This window comes from Cetorhinus maximus, chromosome 13 (assembly GCF_964194155.1).
Source record: "Cetorhinus maximus chromosome 13, sCetMax3.hap1.1, whole genome shotgun sequence".
NCBI classification, from domain to species: Eukaryota; Metazoa; Chordata; class Chondrichthyes; order Lamniformes; family Cetorhinidae; genus Cetorhinus; species Cetorhinus maximus.
In genome coordinates, this window is record NC_135891.1 from 81,091,291 (window position 1) to 81,114,515 (window position 23,225).

At 43.8% G+C, this 23,225-nt stretch overlaps 1 protein-coding gene and 1 long non-coding RNA gene across 5 annotated transcripts in view; one reads left to right on the forward strand and one right to left on the reverse strand.

Moving 5' to 3' along the window:
- LOC144688751 (procathepsin L-like) overlaps nt 1-11,780 on the forward strand; it is a 45,230-nt gene extending 33,450 nt beyond the window's left edge. For both annotated transcript variants that reach the window (XM_078555664.1, XM_078555665.1), the window contains exons 4-8: nt 1,889-2,047; nt 3,466-3,690; nt 5,273-5,441; nt 10,785-10,899; nt 11,493-11,780. In XM_078555664.1, the coding sequence (XP_078411790.1) occupies nt 1,889-2,047; nt 3,466-3,690; nt 5,273-5,441; nt 10,785-10,899; nt 11,493-11,592 (768 nt within the window). In that variant the 3' untranslated portion in view covers nt 11,593-11,780. The remainder of the gene's footprint in view (nt 1-1,888; nt 2,048-3,465; nt 3,691-5,272; nt 5,442-10,784; nt 10,900-11,492) is intronic.
- The window catches only part of LOC144688757 (uncharacterized), a 41,139-nt gene that overhangs the window by 13,089 nt on the left and 4,825 nt on the right, over nt 1-23,225 (reverse strand). For 2 of the 3 annotated variants that reach the window (XR_013578476.1, XR_013578475.1), the window contains exon 3: nt 11,910-12,032. This is a non-coding gene — a long non-coding RNA (uncharacterized LOC144688757). Of the gene's footprint in view, nt 1-11,909; nt 12,033-18,144; nt 19,972-21,271; nt 21,490-23,225 lie in introns of those variants that run through there. The other variant, XR_013578474.1, reaches the window with a different exon arrangement.

Sequence of the window (23,225 nt, forward strand, 5' to 3'; positions counted from 1 at the left end):
TTTAGATCTGATCCATTGGTTGTGGAATTGCTTAGCTCTATCGCTTGCTACTTGTGCTGTGTGGCACGCAAATAGTACTGCGTTGTAGCTTCACCAGGTTGACACCTCATATTTAGGTATGCCTGGTGCTGCTCCTGACATGCTCTCCTGCACGTCTCATTGAGCCAGGGTTGTTCCCCTGGCTTGATGGTAATGGTTGAGTCGGGGGTAATGCCAGGCCAAGAGTTTACAGATTGTGGCTGAGTACAATTTGGCTGCGGCTCACGGCCCACAGCACCTCATGGATGCCCAGTCGTGAGTTGCTAGATTTGTTCGAAATCTATCACATTTAGTATGGGGATAGTGCTACACAACACGATAGAGGGTATCCTCGATGTGAAGATGGGACTTCATCTCTGCATTGACTGTGCGCTGGTTACACCTATCGATACTGTCATGGACAGATGCATCTGCGGCAGGCAGGTTGGTGAGCACAAGGTCAAGTCTGTTTTTCCCTCTTGTTGGCTCCTTCAGCACCTGCTGTGGACCCAGTCTAACAGCTATGTCCTTTCAGCTCAGCCAGCTCAGTCTGTGGTGCTGCTGAAGGGTCTATATAATGCTCAGATCAGCAGAAGATTCAGTGTATAGTAGACAGATCTCAACCAGGAGACATTCAGAGTAAATACAAATTAACCAATCTTCAGAAATGATACACAGAACCTAAGAAATGAAACTAAAGTATACGCAAAAGCATGATTTTTTGGTGCTGAAAAAATGGGGTTGTCTTCTACGCCACGATCTATGGTACCTATCTGACTGAAGGTCAGTGTGCAGTTTTCAGTATGCAAGATGCAGCATTCATGATAGTAAAGAATGCCCAGTGTCCAGTTCTGGTCTTTAGGAAGGATGTGAAAGCATTGGAGAGGGTGCAGAAAAGATTTCAGAGAACGGTTCAGGGATGAGAGACAATAGATTGCCGAAGTTGGGACCGTTCTCTTTAGAAAAGGCTGAGAGGAAATTCGAGAGAGGTATTCAAAATCATATAGGTAAGGATAGAGTAGTTAGAGAGAAACTGATCCCATTGGATGGAAGGATCAAGAACCAGAGGATACCAATTTAAGGACATTGGCAAAAGAACCACAGGCAACATGAGGGAAAAACTTTGACACAGCGATTGGTTAGAATAAGAAAGCACTGCCTGAGACTGTGGAGGAGACAGATTCAATCGTAGCTTTCAAAAAGGGATTATCAAAACAGAAAAAATTGCAGGGCTACAGTGAAAAGGCAGGGGAATGGGACTAGCTGAGTAGCTCTTACATGGGTTGAATGATTCATTCGATACTTCTGCGACCCTTGCAAAGTGGCTTCTGGGCTGATCTGGAGAATGGCAATAGAGGAAGGGGTAGTGGGAGGAATTCTAACATGGTGAGATTGAGGGTCAAATTCGGGTGTAGCATATTCACCTCTCGAGTCAGATGGGGGTGGGTTCAAGTCCCTAGGTTGATATTCCGACTATAGCACTCGGAGTGCTGTCATTTGGATGATATGCTAACCATGGACCCATCTACCCTCTCAGGTGAAGCTAAAATATCCCATGGCACTATTTCAAAGAAGAGCAGGGGGGCCCTCCATGTTGTCTGGGCCAATATTTAATTAACAAAAATCACTAAAGACAAATTATCAGGTCATTAGCACATAGCTGTTTGTGGAACCTGGCTGTGTGTAAATTGACTCTAATATTTCCTACATTACAACACTGATTAACTTGCAATGTATTTCATTGGCTATAAAAAAACTTTGGGGTGTTCCAAGGCTATGAATGGTGCTATATAAATATGTCTTCCTTTCTTTGAGATGATCATGAAAAATACACAGAACACCCTCATTTTTTAACTTTTATTTTCTTTAGACTAGTGAGGAGTTCAACCAACTCATGAATGGATTTGTTCAAACAAACCCACAGAACTCCACTCTCAATGAACCAACACCCCATCAGTATGAGTTAATGGATGTTCCTCAGAATGTCGATTGGCGTGAACATGGATATGTCACAGAAGTGAAGGATCAGGTGAAAATATACATTCTTAAAGCGTTTTTCAAGTCCAACTGAATTAAGTAAATCACAGCCCAGTCTTACTGTTTGACTCTTTGAAGAGTGTTCATTGTCGTTCTGTCAGAGATTTTTGTCAAAGATTCAGTGAGAGAGTATATAGAATATCAAAATGTACTAAACAACAATTTCAGGCATGTTGATGGATTATTCATTTATGTTTCAACTTTCAGTGGAGTAAGAGTGACACTTCAACTGAAATAAAATATTGCTGCCATTTACATACGCTGCTGTCCCATTAGAAATGCTATTTAAGTTATTCTGCTTTGTAGCAGTACATTTAAGTCACCGTGTCAGGCAGGAGATCTCACCTATCTATAGCATATGCTTGATGCATTTCTGATAACTCTAAATCCCAATATTAACAAGAATGCTCCTGGTTCCTTGTTGAAATCCATTAGAGTCTTTGGTCCATCATCGTTTGTACTGGTAATCATATTCATGTACCTACCACCATAGTAATAGTTCAAGAAATTTTCTTGAAATACTTATTATTGTGGTGAATGACACAACTGAATCACATTGACACAGAATCACAGGTTATATTGATCTGTAACTAAGGGAAACAAAAGTACGACCGTAGAAATATAGGAACATGGGACTTAAGAGCAGGAGTATGCCATTTGGCCCCTCGCGCATGCTCTGCCATTTGATAAGATCATGGCTACGGTTGTGCTCTCAACTTGTTTCTTGACTGCCAAACCCCACTGCCTTCCATACCTTCCCCATAATCGTCAACTCCCTTGTCTGTCAAAAATCTAACTCAGCCTTGAATAAATTCAATGACTCAGCCTCTGTTGCTTTCTGGGAAAGAGAATTCCACATACTAACGACCTTCAAAGAAAAAAATTCTCCTCATCTCAGTCTTAAAAGGGAGACCTTTTTTATTCCTAAACTGTGTCCCCTAGTTCTGGTCTCCACCACAAAAGGAAACATCTTTCTGGTATACACCCTATCAAGTCCCCTCAGGGTCTTATGTGTTTCAATATGAACAAATATTTTTTTAAAACTCCAATGGGTGCAAGCCCAACCTGTTCAACCTTTCTTCATAAGATAAGCCTTTCATCCCAGGAATGACTCAAATGAACCTTCGCTGAACTACTTCTAATGCAATTATATACTTTTTCAAATAAGGAGACCAAAACTGTACACAGTACTCCAGATGTGCTCTCACCAAAGCCATGTACAGCTGCTGTAAAAATCCCCTACTTCTATATTCCATTTCTCTTGCAATAAATGCCTACATTCCATTTACCTTCCTAATCATGTGCTGTAGCTTTTTGTGATTCATGTAGCAGGCCACCCAGATCCCTCTGTACGACCGAGTTCTGCAATCTTTCTTCATTTAAATAATACTTTGACTGCTGCATTACCAGGGTTGCTGTGGCTCATGCTGGGCATTTAGTGCGACTGGGTCACTAGAGGGGCAGGTCTTCAGGAAGACATCTAAACTCGTCTCACTGAGCGAACAGAATCTCATCGACTGTTCCAGAGACCACGGCAACAAAGGATGTCATGGTGGACGAATGAGAGAAGCCTTTAAGTATGTACAGCAGAATGGTGGAATAGACAATGAGATTTCCTATCCTTACACTGGAATGGTAAGACCTTACTTTGGAGAGTGACAAAATCCAATATTTTCTTAGGTTGTATCTGTATAAGTGACTTTGTCAAATGGTAGCTTAAGGAAGTTATTACATCTGCCAAAAATACAGATATTTATTTTTCAAATTTCAAATTTCTTTTCTGCTTTAAAAGTTCACACTATAGTTACCCTCAGTGTTCTGTTTTTAAGTCAGTGCTATACTCTACTTTTTTTCAGTGCCTCTTTATGACTCCCATTATTCACTGTAGTGTGCTATCCTCATGCGCATGATATGTATACTTGGAGGAGGAACCTTATTACATAATCAACTTTAGCAAATGCTCTGGTTTCAAGGAGGGTTTGCCTGGCAGTTACAACAGAACCATACAGGTATCAGCATGGAAAGAGGACATTTATCCATATGTGCCATCTTTGCTAGAACAATCCAAAACGAATCCCATTGTATTGTTCGTTCTCAACAGTTCTGTCTCTTCCATTCTTCAAATATTTATCCACTTTTCCCTTACAAAATATAATGATGTTTCTCCTAACAAATTTCAGTGGCAAACATTCCATGCTCCAACATTTCTACAAACCTCTCTCCATATTCTCAATGACAATCTAAAACTGATGATTCTCCAACCAGAGAAAATAGTCTTTCTTTATTCATCCCAGTTTAAAGTCTCTTGTATATCTTTTCTGCATCTTCTGCTCCAGTTATTCCCAACTATTAAAACATGATGTGCCTGGAACCTCTTCTGACAGCTGACCTTGTATGGACATACTCCTGAGTTCCAGGCAGGCTGCTGTGGACACTACACTTAACGTTCAGAACAACAATTGAAGAAAATAATCAACAACAATTCTTTTCTCCGATTTTCATTCCTCCCTGTCCCCAAAGTTAGTAATTCATCATAAGGTACCATTAAATCAGGTAGTGGAGTATGGTAGTGTCGTGATTCAGTTACTGGATGAGTAATCCTAAAGTGACTTAGGATGATTGACTCTTAACTGCTTCCTGAAGTGGCCTCACAAGCCACTCAGCTGTGGCAGACAGCTATGCAGCTCAAGAAGGTTGTCCACCACCATCTACTCATGGAAGCAGGGAATGGGCAATAATGTTGGCCTTGCCCACAGAGTTTTTTTTTAAATGTGGGCGCCTGCCACTTTCTGTACCTAGACTAGGTAATCAAATGTAAGCCGACAGAGTGAAGTCATCAATTATGCGGTTTTGCAAGGGCACCAGAGTTAAGACTGCTCCTAACCCTTCCCAGTCTTTGCTCCACTGTTGGGAGCTGTATCTTCAGCTCCCTGTGTCTGATTTTCTGCGATTCCCATCCTAAGTTCCTGTGCCTTCCTATCACTCTCTATCTATCTTTGACCCTCCTTAAAACCCACCTCTTTGACAAAGTGTTTGACCTGGCATTTTATTTTCTGTATATATTTATGAAGTGTTTCAAGGCATATTCTACATCAGTGACGTCATATAACTGTAAGTTGCTGCTGTTGCTATCATTATTGTTGGAGATAATGGAAGTCATTAACTCCACAGATAAGCTCAGATGAAATTTAAAAATCTACTTTTTTTTATGTTACAGGATGGGCAACCTTGTAGGTACAATCCCCAGTACGCTGCTGCCAACTGCACTGGATGGAAAAGCATTCCTCGAGGCAGTGAGCCAGCATTAGCGATGGCAGTGGCCTCAGTTGGGCCCATATCAGTTGCAGTTGATGCAAAACATGCATCCTTCCAATTTTATCACTCAGGTAAAACCGACTTGGAATGATTCTGGGATTGCATGTAAAGAGGGAGGTTGTGTGCTGTGGCACCTGAATGCACTTCCTGCAATTGTTGGAAGCCTCATATTGGAGGTCAGGGGCTATGAATGACTGAGAAAGAATCCTGCAGCAATCTACTCTAATAAATATCCTATCAATCAGTTAAACTTGTAAGGCCAGGTAGCAGTTTATAAGGCTATGGGGGAAGAGCAAGAAAAAGGGAATAATTGAATAGCTCTATCAAAGGTCCAGGACAGGCATGTTGAGGCAAATGGCCTCTTCCTGTGCTTTATCATTTTTTTATTCTTTCACGGGATGTGGGTTTGCTAGAAAGCCAGCATTTGATGCCCATCCCTAATTGCCCTTGAGAAGGTAGCGGTAAACCGCCTTCTTGAACCACTGTAGTTCATGTTTCCCACTGCCAGAACAAGCTGATAAGAGGTGGTGGCACAATTGAATACGTTCGGGAGGATTGGCCCTGCAAGTCCTCGATATTGACACTGAACTCCATGAAGTTTCATGGCAGCAGGTCAAACATAGGCAAGGAAACCTCCTACTGGTGATCAGTTCTCCATGGTGAACACCATTTGAAAGAGGCACTGATGGCAGAAAGTATACAAAGTTTACTCTGGATGGGAGACAATGTCTTTCACTAGTGGCTCAGTAGCACCACTACTGACAAAGCTGGCCAAGTCCTGAAGAACAAATCTGCCAGACTGGGCTTGTGGCAGAAGATGAAAGAATCAATAAGAAAGAAAAATCATCTTGACCTCGTCCTCACCAATCTACCTGTCACAGATGTATCTATCCATGGCAGTTTTGGTAAAAGAGATCAAGTCATTATGGAGACAAAGTCACACTGAGTTTACCCTCTGTCATGCTCTGTGGCACTACCAGTGTTAAAAGAGATAGCTTCAGATCAGATCTAGTTGCTCCAAACTGGGCAGAATTGCATCCCACCACAATCTATAACCTCATGGCTGACACATTCCCCACTCTACCATTACCATCAAGCCAGGGAATCAACCCTGATTCAATGAGGGTGTGAAGCAGAGAATGCCAGGAGCAGCACAAGATATACCTAAAAGTGAGGTATCAATCTTGCGAAGTTACAACCCAGGACTACATACATGCTAAACACGGAAAATGGTATGCTATAGACTGAGCCAGGCGATCCTACAATCAATGGATCAGATTAGAGCTCTGCAGCTCTACAACATCCACTCGAAAATGGTGGAGGGCAATTAAACAACTAAGATCAGTGTAAAAGACAAGGCTGAAGCATTTGCAACCAGCTTCTGTTAGAAATGTTGACTAGGTGATCTATTTCAGCCTCCTCCTGAGATCCCCAGCAGCACAGATGCTGGTCTTCAGCCAATTCAATTCACTCCATTTAACATCAAGAAATGAATGAGCTCACTAGGCATAGAAAAGACTTCGGGCACTAATAACATTGTGGTTATGCCTAGCCAAGCTGTTCCAGTAAAGCTACAAAACTAGTTATCTTCCAACAATAAGGGAAATTGCTCAGGCATGTGCTATCCAGAAAAAGCAGGACAAATCCAATCCAACCAACTACCAGCCCATCAGTATACACTCAACCATCAGCAAAATGATGGAAAGTGTCATCGACAGTGAAATCAAGCAAGTTATTGAGCAATAACCTGCTCACCGAGGTTCATACAAAAGCAAAATACTGCGGATGCTGAATATTTGAAATTAAAACAAAAAATGCTGCAAAAAAACTCAACAGGTCAGGGGACGTCTGTGGAGAGAAAGAGAGTTGACATTTCAGGTCAATGACCTTTCATCAGAACTGAGTTCTGATGAGACTTTCGACCTGATATGTCAACCCTTTTTCTCTCCACAGATACTGGTGGTCCTGCTGAGTTTTTCCAGCACTTCTTGTTCTTATTATAACTGATGCTCAGTTTTGGTTCACTCAGTTCCAGGCCTCATTACAGTCTTGGTCCAAACATGGACAAAAGAACTGAATTCTAGATATGAAGTAACAGTGACTGCCCTTGACATCAAAGTGGCATTTGATTGTGTGTAGCATCAGGGAATCCTAGTAAAATTGAAGTCAATGGAAATCAGAGGGAACCCCCTCCAGTGACTGGAGCCATACCTAGCACAAAGGAAGATGTCTGTGGTTGTTAGAAGCCAGTCATCTCAGTCCTAGGACATCGCTGCAGGAGTTCTTCAAGTGTCCTAGGTCCAAATATCTTCAGTTGCTTGATCAATGACCTCCCCTCCATCATAAGGTTCAAAGTAGGGAATGTTCGCTGATTAATGTAGTATTCAGTCCCATTTGCAGCTCCTCACATAATGAAGCAGTCCATGCCTGCATGCAGCAAGACCTGGACAACATTCAGACTTGAGCTGATAAGTGGCCAGGAACACTTACCGCACACAAATAGCAGACAATGACCATCTTCAATAAGAGAGAATTTAACCATTTCCCCTTGACATTCTACCACATTGCCATTGCTGAATCCCTCCATCATCAACATCCTGGGGGTTACAAATGATCAGAAACTGAACTAGATCAGCCATATAAATACCATGATGACAAGAGCAGATCAGAAGCACAAAACTTTGTAGCAAGTAACTCACCTCCGACTTCCTAAGGCCTGCCCATCATCCACAAGGCATAAGTCAGGGCTGTGATGTAATACTCGCCACTTGCCTGGAAGAATTCAGTTCCAACAAAACCCAAGAAGCTCGATGCTATCCAGGACAAAGCAGCCCGCTTGATTGGCACCACATCCACCTCTTTAAACATTCAATCCCTCTACTACCAGCACATGGTGGCAGCAGTACATATCATCTACAAGATGCACTGCAGTAACTTACCACGGTTCCTTCGGAGGCACTTTCCAAACCTGTAATCTCTGCCATCTAGAAAGACAAAGGCAGCAGACGCATTAGAACACTACCACCTGCAAGTACCCCTCCGAGTTACACAACATCTTGACTTGGAAATATATCGCCTTTCACTGGGTCAAAATCTAGAACACTCTTCCTAACAGCACTGTGGATGTGCCTATGTGTTAAGGAATGCAACAGCTGGCTCATTAATGTCCTTTAGGGGAGGAAATCTGCCACCCTTACAAGATCTGGCCTACAATTGACTTCAGACCCACAGCAATGTGGTTGACTCTTAAATGCCCTCTGAACAAGGGCAATTAGAGATAGGCAATAAATGCTGGCCTAGACAGCAACACCCACATCCCATGAATGAATATTTTTAAAAAGGCAACTCGCCACCATTTTCTCAAGGGGCAATAGGGATGATTTATGAATGTTGGTCTTGTGAGTGATGCTCTCATCGCAGGAATGAATGCTAATTTAAAGAAAAATAACTATGTGGAGAGACTGAACAAATGGGTTATTCTCCTGGAAGAGAGAAAGTTAAGAGGAGATTTGATAAGGGTGTTCAAATTCATGAATCATTCTGAGACTATGACTGTATGTAATGAAATTCAACCTGGAAAAGTGTGAGGTAATGCATTTGGGGATGGTGAACAAAGAAAGGGAATAGTCAATAAACAGAAGGATATTGAGAATGGTAGGGGAAGTGAGAGACCTTGGAGTTCATGTCCACAGTTTCCTGAAGGTGGCAGAACAGGTGGATAAGGTGGTAAAGAAAGCATATGGAATGCTTTCCTTTATTAGATGAGGTATTGAATACAAAAACAGGGGTGTAATTCTGGAACTGTATAAAATGGTTAGGCCACAGCTGGAATTTTGTGTACAGTTCTAGTCACCACATTATAGGAAGGACATAATTGCTCTGGAGGGAGTACAGAGGAGATTTACAAGAATGCTGTCAGGGCTTGAAAACTGCTCATTTGAGGATAGATTGGATAGGCTAGGGTTGTCTGCCTTAGAACAGAGGAGGCTGAGGAGTGACCTAATTAAAGTGTACAAAATTATGAGGGGCCTAGATAGGGTAGACAAGAAAGGCCTGTTTCCCCTAGCTGAGGGGTTAATTACCAGGGGACATAGATTTAAGGTGATTGGTAAAAGGATTTGAGGGGATATGAGGAAAATCTTTTTCATCCAGAGGGTGGAGGATGTCCAGAAATCACTGCCTAAATTGGTGGTTGAGACCGAAATGCTCAGCTCATTCAAAAAGGTACCTGGATATGCACATGAAGTGCTGTAACCAGCAAGACTATGGACCAGGTGCTGGAAAGTGGGATTCAAATGAGCAGCTAGTTTCTTTTTGGCTGGTGCAGACAAGATGGGCTGAATGGCCTCCTTCTGCATAACTTTTCTATGTTCAATGGTAAGAAGAAATTGTTTTCAGTAGATGAAGAATTGGTTACTGGAAGACAGATTTTTAGGTAACTGGCAAAAAGAGACGACAATGTTGTGATCTCCGGTGTACTGCCTGAAAAGTGGTGGAACCCGATTCACTATTGAATTCTCTTTTGAATGCTACTAAATACTTGAAGGGAAAAAAAATTACATGGCTTTGGGAAAAGAGCAGAGGAGTTGGATTCATTGGGTAACTGAACCAAAGAGCAGACACATGTATGTTGGGCCAAATGGCTTTTTTCCAGTGAAGCTCAATGCAAACCGGAGGAACAGCACCTCATCTTCCGACTAGGCACTTTACTGCCTTCCGGACTGAATATTGAGTTCAACAATTTTAGATCATGAACTCTCTCCTCCATCTCCACCCCCTTTCCGATCCCCCCCCTTTTTTTTCCAATAATTTATATAGATTTTTCTTTTCCCACCTATTTCCATTATTTTTAAATGTATTTCCACCCATTGTTTTATCTCTACCTTTTAGCCTTTTTCGATTCCTTCACCCCACCCCACCCCCACTAGGGCTATCTGTACCTTGCTTGTCCTGCTTTCTACCCTTAATTAGCACATTCATTAGATAATATGAATTAGCCTTCAACATCTCTTTGTCCTTTTGTCTATGACATCTTTTGGCTATCTCCACCTATCACTGGCCCTCTATCCAGCTCTACTTGTCCCACCCTCCCTTAAACCAGCTTATATTTCACCTCTCTTCTATTTTTACTTAGTTCTGTTGAAGAGTCACACGGACTCGAAACGTTAACTGTTTCCTCTCCGCAGATGCTGCCAGATCTGCTGAGTTTTTCCAGGTATTTTTATTTTTGTTTTGGCTTTTTTCTGTGCTGTGTCATTCTATGACACTTGCTGAATCTATATAGCCCACCCTAACAGGAAGTGTCTGACTTGATTTTCAAGAGAAAATAATCAGAGGGGAATAAAGCCAACTAATCACATGTACTGAGTCATACATTGCAGGCTCTTCATTTGGTTAAATGTGTTTCCATACAGGGATTTATTGTAATTATGGATGCAGCAGGACCAAGGTGAATCACGCAGTACTGGTGGTGGGATACGGAACTTATGAAGGAGAAGCTACGCAGAATTACTGGATTATTAAAAACAGGTACTTTGCACTAGCTCCTAACTCCCCTTACTCTGAAGGCTTCTATTATAGAAATAGGCTAATAAGTCAGAATTGTCTGTTGCAAACCAGCCATGTAAACAGGTAGGTGTGGATGAAAAACATATCTTAAATCTTTTCCTCCAGACCTCCTTGTGAGAGGGCTCTTTAAACAATACTTATTTTGAGATTGTGTTAGCTGTCAATGATACACGGGATACCATTCAGTAAAGTTTTCATCCAGTGAGTGAATCCCAGTGGGGTTATACTAGCATGTGGGAATCTAATGGCAGCAGTATCAATTCATGCCTTCTTCCCAATTAGATAACACACCATCCACAATTTGAAATCCTAAATCATTTAAAGAATTTATCTGATAGCAGGCTTTTTAAAAAGCCTGACTGATTGGGTCTAGAGATTGGATTTATCACACTGCACCTCTCACCTGAATTAACCTCTCCAAAACTCAGCCCCTAGGAGCATATAAGTACATCAGTGACATTCATCACTTGGTCTCACAGCACTTGTGAGTAGCTGTTAATCTGAAAACATGAACAATAGGTTAAATTAATGTTCAATTGTTTTTGTCTTTTCAGCTGGGGAAAGAAATGGGGCATGAACGGCTACATGCTTCTTGCCAAGGACACGAATAATCAATGTGGCATTGCCACTAATGCAGTTTATCCTCTGGTGTAATGGGGATTTCACTGACCATCTTATCCAATTTATGGATGAGGTTTGATACAATTGTGACCAGGCTAGGAAGTTGCCACAAGATGTAAATCATCACCAAGAAACTTGTTGCATTGCACTGCAAATTTTTTAAATGAAATGCTTGAGTTGATTATTGCTTTGAGATTGATATTAAAAGGGCATTGCCAAGATCTGTAGAAATGGTACATGATTTTTTACTGTGAATGCTAGTGCAGCAATTAGTTCCATTCAACAACAAAGTAAAACGATTGCCATTGACACACTTTCGTAATTTACTCACTGTCAGCACACTGGCTCACCCAGCAAGCTTGGAGATTCAGCCGACTCCTCAGCTCCTGTTCCCATGGATCCTGGCCACATAGAGGCCAACTAGAAACAGTGCCCAGGTTACTGGAAATAGGTTCTTAGTTATAAAAGATCCCCTGATACATGTGGAGAGAATGAAAATTAAAGTTATACCAGGGAAATAAACTGGTGCAACATCTTAATGGAGTTATCAAAAACTATTCCAGAAAAATACATGCCAGGATGATGGCCTAATGAAAGGATATAGAAATTGTGGTGTCAGCCAGCACTAGACCATTCATGCTACACTTCCTGTTATTTACAACAACTTTCATTTATACATCATTTTTAATGTGGTGAAACATCTCAAGAAACTTCACAGGACTGTTATCAAACATTTGACATCAAGCCACATAAGGAAATATTAGGACAAAAGTAATATTTTTTAAGGAGTGTCTTAAAGGTGAAGTGTTCGAGGAGAGAGTGGTATGGAGGTGGAGATATTTAGGGAGGGAGTTCTTGAGCTTTGATCCACAGCAGCTGAAGATACAACCATCAGTAGTGGAGCAATGAAAAAGGGGGATCTGCAAAAGGCCAGAATTGGAGGATATCTCAGTGGATTGTAGGGCTTCAGATTACAGAGATAGAGAGGGGAGAGGCCATGGAGGGCTTTGAAAACAACATAATGCGCTCAACCTTCCAGAACCTGAGGAGACAAACATTGGTGGGGTGGCAAATAGTCAGGAAGAGGCCCAAACATTACAGGCAGATACAGATGGGCTGGTCAGATGGCCTAAGGAATGCCAAATGGAATGTTATGTGGATAAGTGTGAGGTGGATAAGGATAACAGGAGTCCTCGGGTTAAGGTGCTTAATTGGGGGAAGGCTAATTATAACAATATTAGGCAGGAACTGAGGAATCTAGACTGGAGGCGGATGTTTGAGGGCAAATCAACAACTGACATGTGGGGGGCTTTCAAACGTCAGTTGATAAGAATTCAGGACTGGCATGTTCCTGCTAGGATGAAGGATAAGTATGGCAAGTTTCAGGAACCTTGGATAACGAAGGATATCGTGAGATTAGTCAAAAAGAAAAGGGAAGCATTCATAAGGGCTAGAAGGCTGGGAACAGATGAAGCCCGTGGAGAATATAAAGAAAGTAGGAAGAAGCTTAAGCAAGGAGTCAGGAGGGCTAAAAGGGGTCATGAAAAGTCATTGGCAACCAGGATTAAAGAAAATCCCAAGGCCTTTTATACATATGTAAAAAGCAAGAGTGTAGCCAGGGAAAGGGTAGGCCCACTCAGGGACCGAGGTGGGAATCTGCGTGTGGAGCTAGAAGAAATGGGAGAGATACTAAATGATTACTTCTCATCAGTATTCACCAAAGAGAAGGACTTAGCAGTCGATTTGTCTAGGGAAGATAGCCTGGATCATGTTGAGATCAAAAAAGAGGTGTTAGGCGTCTTGAAGAATATTGAGGTGGATAAGTCCCCAAGGCCAGATGGGATTTACCCCAGAGTACTGAGGGAGGCAAGGGAGGAGATTGCTGAGGCCTTGACAGAAATCTTTGTATCCTCACTGGCTACGGGTGAGGTCCCAGAGGACTGAAGAATGGCCAATGTTGTTCCATTGTTTAAGAAGGATAGCAGGGATAATCCAGGAACTTACAGGCCGGTGAGCCTTACGTCAGTGGTAGGGAAATTATTGGAGAAGATTCTTCGTGACAGGATTTACTACCATTTGGAAGCAAATGGACGTATTAGTGAGAGGCAGCATGGTTTTATGAAGGGGAGGTTGTGTCTCACTAACTTGATCGAGTTTTTAGAGGAAGTGACAAAGATGATCGACTATGGAAGGGCAGTGGATGTTATCTACATGGATTTCAGTAAGGCCTTTGACAAGGTCCCTCGTGGCAGACTGGTACAGAAGGTAAAGTCGCACGGGATCAGAGGTGAGCTGGCAAGATGGATACAGAATTGGATTGGTCATAGAAGACAGAGGGTAGCAGTGGAAGGGTGCTTTTCTGAATGGAGAATCTAGTGGTGTTCCGCAGGGATCAGTGCTGGGGCCTTTGCTGTTTGTAGTATACGTAAGTTATTTGGAGGAAAATGTAACTGAGCTAATTAGTAAGTTTGCAGACGCCACTAAGTTTGGAGGAGTTGCAGATAGTGAAGAGGATTGACAAAGGATACAACAGGATATAGATCGGTTGGAGACTTGGGCGGAGAAATGGCAGATGGAGTTTAATCTGAACCAATGTGAGGTAATGCATTTTGGAAGGTCTAATACAGGTAGGAATTATACAGTAAATGGCAGAACCCTTAAGTGCATCGACGGACAGAGGGATCTGGGTGTACAGGTCCACTGGTCACTGAAAGTGGCAGCACAGGTGGATAAGGTAGTCAGGAAGACATATGGCATACTTGCCTTCATTGTGAGGGGTATTGAGTATAAAAGCTGGGAAGTCATCCTGCAGCTGCATAGAACCTTGGTTAGGCCACACTTGGAATATTGCGTGCAATTCTGGTCGCCACATTACCAGAAGGATATGGAGGCATTGGAGAGGGTGCAGAGGAGGTTTACCAGGATGCTGCCTGGTCTGGAGGTTATTAGCTATGAGGAGAGGTTGGAGAAACTCAGATTGTTCTCATTAGAGCGACAGAGATTGAGGGGCAACTTGATAGAAGTTTACAAAATTATGAGTGGCATGGACAGAGTAGATAGTCAGAAGCTTTTTCCCAGGGTGGAAGAGTCAATTACTAGGGGACATAGATTTAAGGTGAGAGAAGAAAACTTTAGAGGAGATGTGCAGGGCAAGTTTTTTATGCAGAGGGTAGTGAGTGTCTGGAAACACTGCCGAGACCACAGCTACACTTCTGCGTTCAGTTGTGATCTACACTTCATGGGAGGGATGTGATTGGAGTGGAGAGAGTGCAGAGGTTGCTGACCAGGATGCATGCTGGCCTGGAGAGTTGGAGTTATGTGGACACATAGCATACACTGGTGATATTTGCCGTGGAGCACAGGAGATTGAGGGGTGACATTACTGAGCTTCATAACATTATGAGGGGCATAGATCGGGTGGACAGAAAGCAACTTTTCCCCTTGGCGGAGGGATGACTAACCTGATGGCATTGATTTAAGGTAAGGGGCATGAGGTTGACAGGTGAGGTGATGAGGAACTTTTGTACACAGTAATGTGGGATGCACTGGTTGAAAGGGTGGTGGAGGCAGAAACCTTCCTAAGATGTATTAAGTATTTGGATGTGCAGTAGCAATGCCATGGCATACAAGGCCATGGGGATAATGTTCAGAAAAGGGATAAGGCGACTTTGGAAGATGCTAGACACGCGCATCTTCGAAGGGCTGAGGGGCCTTTGTCTATGACCCACATATCTGACTCTATCATTCTGTTAATGAGCAGTGTTGCTGCATTAACGATTCCAACAATCATCAGTGCTTTGGATGGTGGGAAGACAGAGTGGATGGGACTGTGGACCTCAAATACCTGGCCGCTCCACCCCAGCCTCACCGACACCTGTGGACCTGGGCGCATGGCGCCTTTCAAGCTCCAGGGCCTCCTGCTCAAAATGGCTCAAAATCACCAACTGGGCCTGGCCACCTCCAGTGCGGGAGCGCTCATATGCATTATGCGCATTTTTCTCCTGCGAAACAGAGAAGACTATTCATTGGGGCTAATTGCTCATGTACTCTGCACGCGCACGCCACACCCCAACCACAGTGGCCCATCTGAGGCCTCCAGTGTCTCCTGTCCACGCTACTGCTGATCAGTCACAGAAATATAGTACGACTGCTCCCAACCACTACCCCCCCACCCCCCTCACCAGCGGCCACCTTGGACACATTCTGCGTCGATCACTTTCAGAAACACATGGTCTTAGTTACCGTGGCAAGGAGGAGCAGCTAGGTGTGGCGCCGAGGCCACCAGATGGCTCTTAGCCACGAGACCTTGAGGCTCCCCTTCCACCATCTCATCACCGTGAATAGGACATGTGTTGGAGTTCTGAGTATGCGCATGGACTTCTAGTAGCCTAGCAACAGCAGACCAACTGTAACACTGCTTTTAAAAGCTTCCAACAATTTTCAGACTTAAAAGCCATCTGAGGGAAGGTGAAGAGATTACTACAGGCAGTTTCCAACTTCTGCTAAGCATGTTAAAAGGAGTCTTCATTGGTTAATATGTTTAATTTGCTGGTAATTTTAGGCAACAGCATCTCCAATGAAGGAGAAGGTATTAATACTGTGTTCCAAACACCCAGCAAACAATTCCTTTGCTCAATATTCATAAACACAGGTCTCCAGGTCCAATTTGAAAGTTAGATAATTCTCCTTGGCTAATTTTGAGCCCTACTAAGAGCAGGAATGGAGGCAGATGAGAGCCCAAAACACTGGTGCTGACTGGCATGCCAGTTTCCCAACGTCGTTTCCAGTGCCAGCCATTTTCACCAGGGCAGAGTAGGGTTGTGATCCCACCTGTTTCTTAATTAAGGCTAATTAATGTGAATGAGGAGCTTATTAAGAACTTGTAAACGGTTGGGGGTGGGGTGTGCGCAGGGTGTTGAGAGTTTCAATGGGGCACCTGGGCTACACGTGCTGGTCAGGAGTACACCAGGTGAAGAGAACCAAGTACAGAGTTGGGAAGTTCATCATGGCTAACCCAAGGAATTATCCTGGAACTACAAAAGTTTAAAAAGGCGTCGAGGGGGGATTCAGGCATTGACGAACAGGAGTCCTTGGCCCTGTGCAGGTGCTGGGGAGAGCAGGCAGTGATTGCTTGGGTATTGTAAAAGGCTGTTTCCCTCCTGGAATTGTGGGGACGAAAGAACAGGGGCCAAGCTGCCAAGCATATTTGGGCAACCAGCTGACCACAAGGAAGGCTGCAGCTGGTAATAGAGGCACAACTCTATTTCGGGTTTCTGGTGATGGAGAGTAACAGTAAACAGTAACGCTCCACAGTAAAGGCTGTGCACCAGGCTTCAGAAGGGCAGAGGGCAGGGATGAGGGGCAGGAAGGCAACAGAGGCCGTATCTCTAGCATTGGATCTATTGCTGAAGACGCATGTACCTGGAGATAACCCAAGACCTAGTGCTGCAGGAGACTGTGACTCTCAAGGCAGATGGTCACAGACCGTATGCTCTCATCGCTGAAGACCTCACACCAGACAGCACTGATTGCCATGCCCTGCCAGTGGCTGTCAAAGTCCTGTGCCTTTGAACTTCTTCACCTCTGGCTCCTTCCAAGGATCAGCAGCGGACCTTAGTGACATCTCAAAAACGGCTGCACACCACTGCATTTTGCAGGCCACTGATACCGTCTCTGCCAAAGCTTAACTTATACATTCAATTCCAAACAGATCAGGCCTCACAGGAACAAAGAGCAGTGTGTTGTGCTGCAATCACTAGGCTCCTCCCGCTGCAGGGTATCATCGATTGCACCCATGTGGCCAGCAAGGTTCAGAGTGACAGGCCAGTCAGATTCACCAACAATGGCTTCTACTCCCTCAATGTTCAGCTGGTCTGTGACCACAACAAGAGTTTCCTCCATGTCTGTGCTTGCTTTCCTGGCAACCGTCATGATTCCATCATCCTCCGCTAATCTAGTCTATCACAGCTCTAACACTCCGTACCCAGACTCCATGGATGGATCCTTGGGGACAAAGGATAGCCCTGTGAAGAGATGGCTAACCACTCATCTACAAAAGCCCCAGACAGATGAACTGAGGCGATACAACCACTTGTTGTGGGGTGTTGGACATAGTTCAGTGGGTCTGAGGGAGTCTTTGTAGTCATACATAGGTTAACTGTTAAATCTTTATTGGCGTTTAAAACTATTTACAAATATACAGTGGCCTGAATTTTTTGTTTGTCGGGCACGTGCGGTTGGCAGGCCTGGAAGCGGACGGGAAATGGGTCTCTGGCCAAGATCGGCCCCCAACTGTGATTTCACACTGGCTAGCCAATTAACGGCCAGCCAGCGTGAAACATGCACTGAGAAATGCTCAGCACTGCAGGGGTGGGGGCAGGAAGAGGGCGGGCGCCGACCTGAGGGTGCAGGTAAGCGCTTCCAATGAGCTCCCTGAAGCAGACAGCTGCCCCAGGGAACTGCAGACCTCCACAGAACAAAGGAAACGATAAAAATGCTGCAAAATATGTCCGTGCAGCACAATCAAGCACCTGAAAGCATACCTCAAAAAAAAGTCCCCAAATATTTATTTTTATTTTATTTCTCCACGAAGATTTCATTCCGCTCTGGGACGAAATTTGAGCAAAAATGTGAATGCCACCTGGGTACTGGCCTGTCCGCCAACCGTAAATATAGATGGGCCACATAAAATTGCTGCTAATTGCATGACTAATGGGCTTAATTGCCGTCCACAGGGCGTAAAGTTCTGGCCAGTAAAGGGTACAAACTAGGAGCTGTCTCCATGCTTGCTGGTACATACAGCTCTGTCCAACACTCAACTGACCCTGACCCTTGTGCTCTCTGACATCATTGTAGGCGGTGCTGTACTCAGTCCCACATTAACACTATACGAGCCAGATCCTTGTACTACATTTCCCCAAGTCTTTATCCAATTCATTTTAAGTGATTATAGTTTACCTAATGTCTTACATTGTTATCACCATATATTTACAGTGTCATTACTACATTATCACTATCCCATCCCCCCCTTCAAGTCCTTGAGTTCAAAGGTTCAGGCAGTCTGGAGGCCTTATAATCCTTCCATATTGCATTTGCATCACTATTGGGGGAGTAATAGACTCTGTCGCTGTTGGTGTTCTCAGTTGTTTTGGAGGTTGTTCTGGCATATGGGTATCTTTTTATCCTTTTCTTCCACAGTGAACCACTCTCGGTCAGCCTGGCTATTGCGCTGATCAACAGCTGCTACACTAACTAGTTTCTTGCGGGGTGGGCAAACATTGTGCTCGTCTCCTTGTCGCTTTTTTTGACATCATATAGGTTGTCACAACACATGTAGAAGTTTAGGTTTCAAAAGTGGAACCTTCGTTCTCCCTTGTTTCACGATTTTACCCAAATCTTTTGAGTACTTTGTCTTTTCCAGTTGTTTATCGAGCTTATGAATCTTTTCATTCACTCAGCAACTACTCTAAAGTTGAGCTGTCTTTGTTTCAGAGTTATCTGGGGAACTCTTATACAAGTTCTGTTCAGAATCTTTCTTCCATGGTCACTGCTCCTTAGATTCTCTCAATTCACTTATTAGCTCGTCAATCTGTTTGGTAGAATTTCTCTTACCTGCTTTCAAAGTCTGGGTTTGCTCTTTCATATTGCGTATTTTGATCTTCATGTTGTTCAGGTTGGATCGAAATTCAAGAAGTTAATCAGTTTTAGTTGTTAATTCCGCTTTCAAGCAACTGTTTTGATGCGTCAGCAATTCTTTCTCCTGTTCCAGGCATTTCACACAATACTTACTAGAAATTTCTGATGCTTGAAGTTCATCAAGTTTTAATTGGAGATCTTTGTTGAATTTGCTTCTACAAGTCCATCATTTAAGCGTTTCAAATACTCTTTCAAGTGTTCTACTTTCTGTAGGTGACTTTCTGAAGAAGAGTCAAACGGACTCGAAACGTTAACTCTGTTTTTCTCTCCACAGATGCTGTTAGGCCTGCTGAGTTTTTCCAGCATTTTCTTTTTGTTTCAGATTTCTAGCATCTGCAGTATTTTGCTTTTATATTGTGGTGACTTTCCAGTATTCTAATCAGTTCTCGTTTATCCTTTCCAAACTTCTCTTCTGTACGTGAAGGTTGGTTCTCGATGATCAGTTTTTCTTTAGCAGACCCTAATTCCTCTGCAATATCTTTTAAGCTCTCATTCTGTAATTGCACTTCTGCTAATTGTTTCTGAGAATCTTCACGCTCTTCTGTGAGAAGCTGTATTTGCTCTTACCATTCTGGGTTCTTAATCTCTTCATCTTTGGAAATGTAATGTGGGGTATGTGGAACATTTTTGTTCCTGTCCTATTCAGGCCCCCTTCCACAACTTTTTTTCCAGTACATTGATGACTGTATCAGTGCCGCTTCATGCTCTCGTCTGGACCTGGGAAAATGTATCGATTTTGCTTTCAATTGCCACTCCTCTCTCACCTTCACACAGCCCATTTCAGACACTTCCCTTCCATTCTTTGACCTCTCTGTCTCCCTTTCTGGCAATAGGCTGTTTACCAATATTCATTACAAGCCCACTGACTCCCACAGCTACCTCGATTACAGCTCTTCACACCCTGCTTCCTGTAAGGACTCCATCCCATTCTCCAAGTTCCTCTGCCTCCGTCACATCTGTTGCGACGATGCTACCTTCCACAACGCCGCTTCAGACATGTCTTCCTTTTTCCTGAACGAGGGTCACCCCCCCCTCAAAGTGTTTGACAGGGCCCTCAACCATACCCAACTCATCACCTGTACCTCTGCCCTCACCCCTTCCCCTCCCTCCATGATAGAGACCCCTTGTCTTCACTTATCACCCCACTAGCCTTTGCATTCAAAGGACCATCCTCTGCCATTTCCGCCAACTCCAGCATGATGCCACCACCAAACATCTTCCCCTCATCCACCCCACCCGTCAGCATTCCATAGGGACCGCTCCCTCCGTGACAACCTGGTCCACTCCTCCATCACCACCAACTCCTCATCCCCTTCCCACAGCACCTTCTCTTGCAATCGCCATTACCTCCTCCCTCCTCACCATCCATGGCCCCAAACATTCCTTTCAGGTGAAGCAGTGCTTCACTTGCATCTCCTTCAATTTGGTCTACTGTATGAACTGCTCCCAATGCGTCTCCTCTACATTGGAGAGACTAAACGCAGACTGGGTGATCAATTTGCGGAACACCTTCGCTCAGTCCACAAGCATGACCCAGACCTTCCTGTCACTTGCCATTTCAACTCACCATCTTGCTCTCATGCTCACATGTCTGTCCTTGCCTGCTGCAATGTTCCAGTGAAGCCCAATGCAAACTGGAGGAAGAGTGCCACACCTTCCTAGGCACTTAACAGCTTTCCGGACTTAAACATTGAGTTCAACAACTTCAGACCATGACCTCTCTCCCCCATCTTGACCCCTTTCTAATTCTTTGTTCTTTTTTCCCCAATCTCCTTCCACAGAGCCATCTGTCACTTATGTTTTGCTTTCACAGAGCACTGACCCTTGTTCTGCTACTAACGCAATCTGAAATCTTACCTTTATGCCACTATCAGCATCTTCTTTAGTCTTTAACACTACCATTAAAACTCCCTTTGTCCATGAGTCTTTGTCAAATTTCTCCTTAGCCCCCGCCTATCTCTGACCTTCTATTTTGCTCCACCCACTCAAACAGCATAAAATCCAACACATCTCCTACCTCTCTTTAACTCTGAAGAAGTGTCATATGGGCTCGAAATGTTAACTCCACAGATGCTGCCAGACTGCTGAGTTTTTCCTGCATTTTCTGTTTTTATTTCAGATTTCCAGCATCCACCATATTTTGCTTTTACTTTAATGTTCTCCCACATTTTCTTCCAAATGTCCAACCATTTTCTTCAGCTCTGTAGTCTCTTTCTTGTACCCCTTGGCTTCCTCCTGGAATATAGAACATTCCTGAAATGAGTGCATTTTCTGCCTGTTGTGACTGGCTCTGTTTCTGGCTGCATTTTCCCCATTCCCGCATCAATTTACCAACAATGGAATTCAGAGTTATTATTTCCTCCTGGTACCTTTGTGAAACCTCAAGTTTGTTTGTTTAGATCTCGTTTGGTTCATTGATGACTTTAGTTTATCGCACGTTTTCAAAAGTATATACGCAGCTTGATTTTTGCATTTCAAATCTCCCATTTCAGCTTCGATTCCAACGTTATTTAATTTTCCTTTTGCAGGGTTTGTATATTTTGGACTTCATCAGATAGCTTTCCTTTATTCACAGTCAGCTGCTTGCTCCGGACTGTCACCTGTCTTTGCAGTTTGGGTAATGTGTCGAGGTTTTCAAAAAGGTATATTTTTGGGGCTTCCAGAAAGTTCTCTGCCTCTGTCGTTTTCTTGGATAATGTCTTTTTCCCTTTTGTAGCTTTACTGTGGGATTTGTATCCCTCTTTTTATGCTCTGTGGGCTCCATAAATTGAAGGTTAAAGAATTTCTGAAATGCATCATTTCTGAGGCAACCTCTGTCATTTGGCCCTGTAGCACAGAGCCCCCTCATATGTATCCACTTGTGGATACTTGGCAGAGTCAGAAATGTTTTCTGGTAAGCCCAGCATTTGTTACACATCCCTTGTTGCCCCTTCAGGTGGTGGTGCATCACCTTCTTGAATAAAATTGAGTGGCTTGATAGGCCATTTCAGAAGTTTTTTATTATTCATTCATGGGATGTGGGCATCGCTGGCTAGGCCAGCATTTATTGCCCATCCTTAGGTGCCCTTGAGAAGGTGGTGGTGAGCTGCCTTCTTGAACAACTGCAGTGCATGTGGTGCAGGTACACCCACATGTATCTGAATCCACCACTATCAATATCCGGGGGTTACCATTGATGAGAAACTGAACTGGACTAGCCATATAAATACTGTGGCTACAAGAGCAGGTCAGAGGCTAGGAATAGTGTGACGAGTAACTCACCCGACTACCCAAAGCCTGTCCACCATCTACAAAGCACAAGTCAGGAGTGTGATGGAATACTCCCCACTTGCCTGGATGAGTGCAGCTCCCACAACACTCAAGAAGCTTGACACCATCCAGGACAAAGCAGCCCGCTTGATTGGCACCACATCCACAAACATTCACTCCCTGTTAGGAAGGGAGTTCCAGGATTTTGACCCAGCTACAGTGAAGGAATGGCAATATATCTCCAAGTCAGGATGGTGAGTGACTTGGAGGGGAACTTGCAGGTGGTGGTGTTCCCATCTATCTGCTGCCCTTGTCCTTCTAGATGGTAGGGGCCTTGGTGAATTCCTGCAGTGCATCTTGCAGATGGCGCACACTGCTACTACCGTGTATCAGTGGTGGAGGGAATGAATGTTTGTGGATGTGGTGCCAATCAAGCGGGCTGCTTTGTCCTGGATGGTGTCAAGCTTCTTGAGTGTTGTGGGAGCTGCACTCACCCAGGCAAGTGGGGAGTATTCCATCACACTCCTGACTTGTGCTTTGTAGATGGTGGACAGGCTTTGGGTAGTCAGGTGAGTTACTCATCACACTATTCCTAGCCTCTGACCTGCTCTTGTAGCCACAGTATTTATATGGCTATCCAGTTCAGTTTCTCGTCAATGGTAACCCCCCCCCAGGATATTGATAGTGGTGGATTAAGCTACAGTAATGCCATTGAACATCAA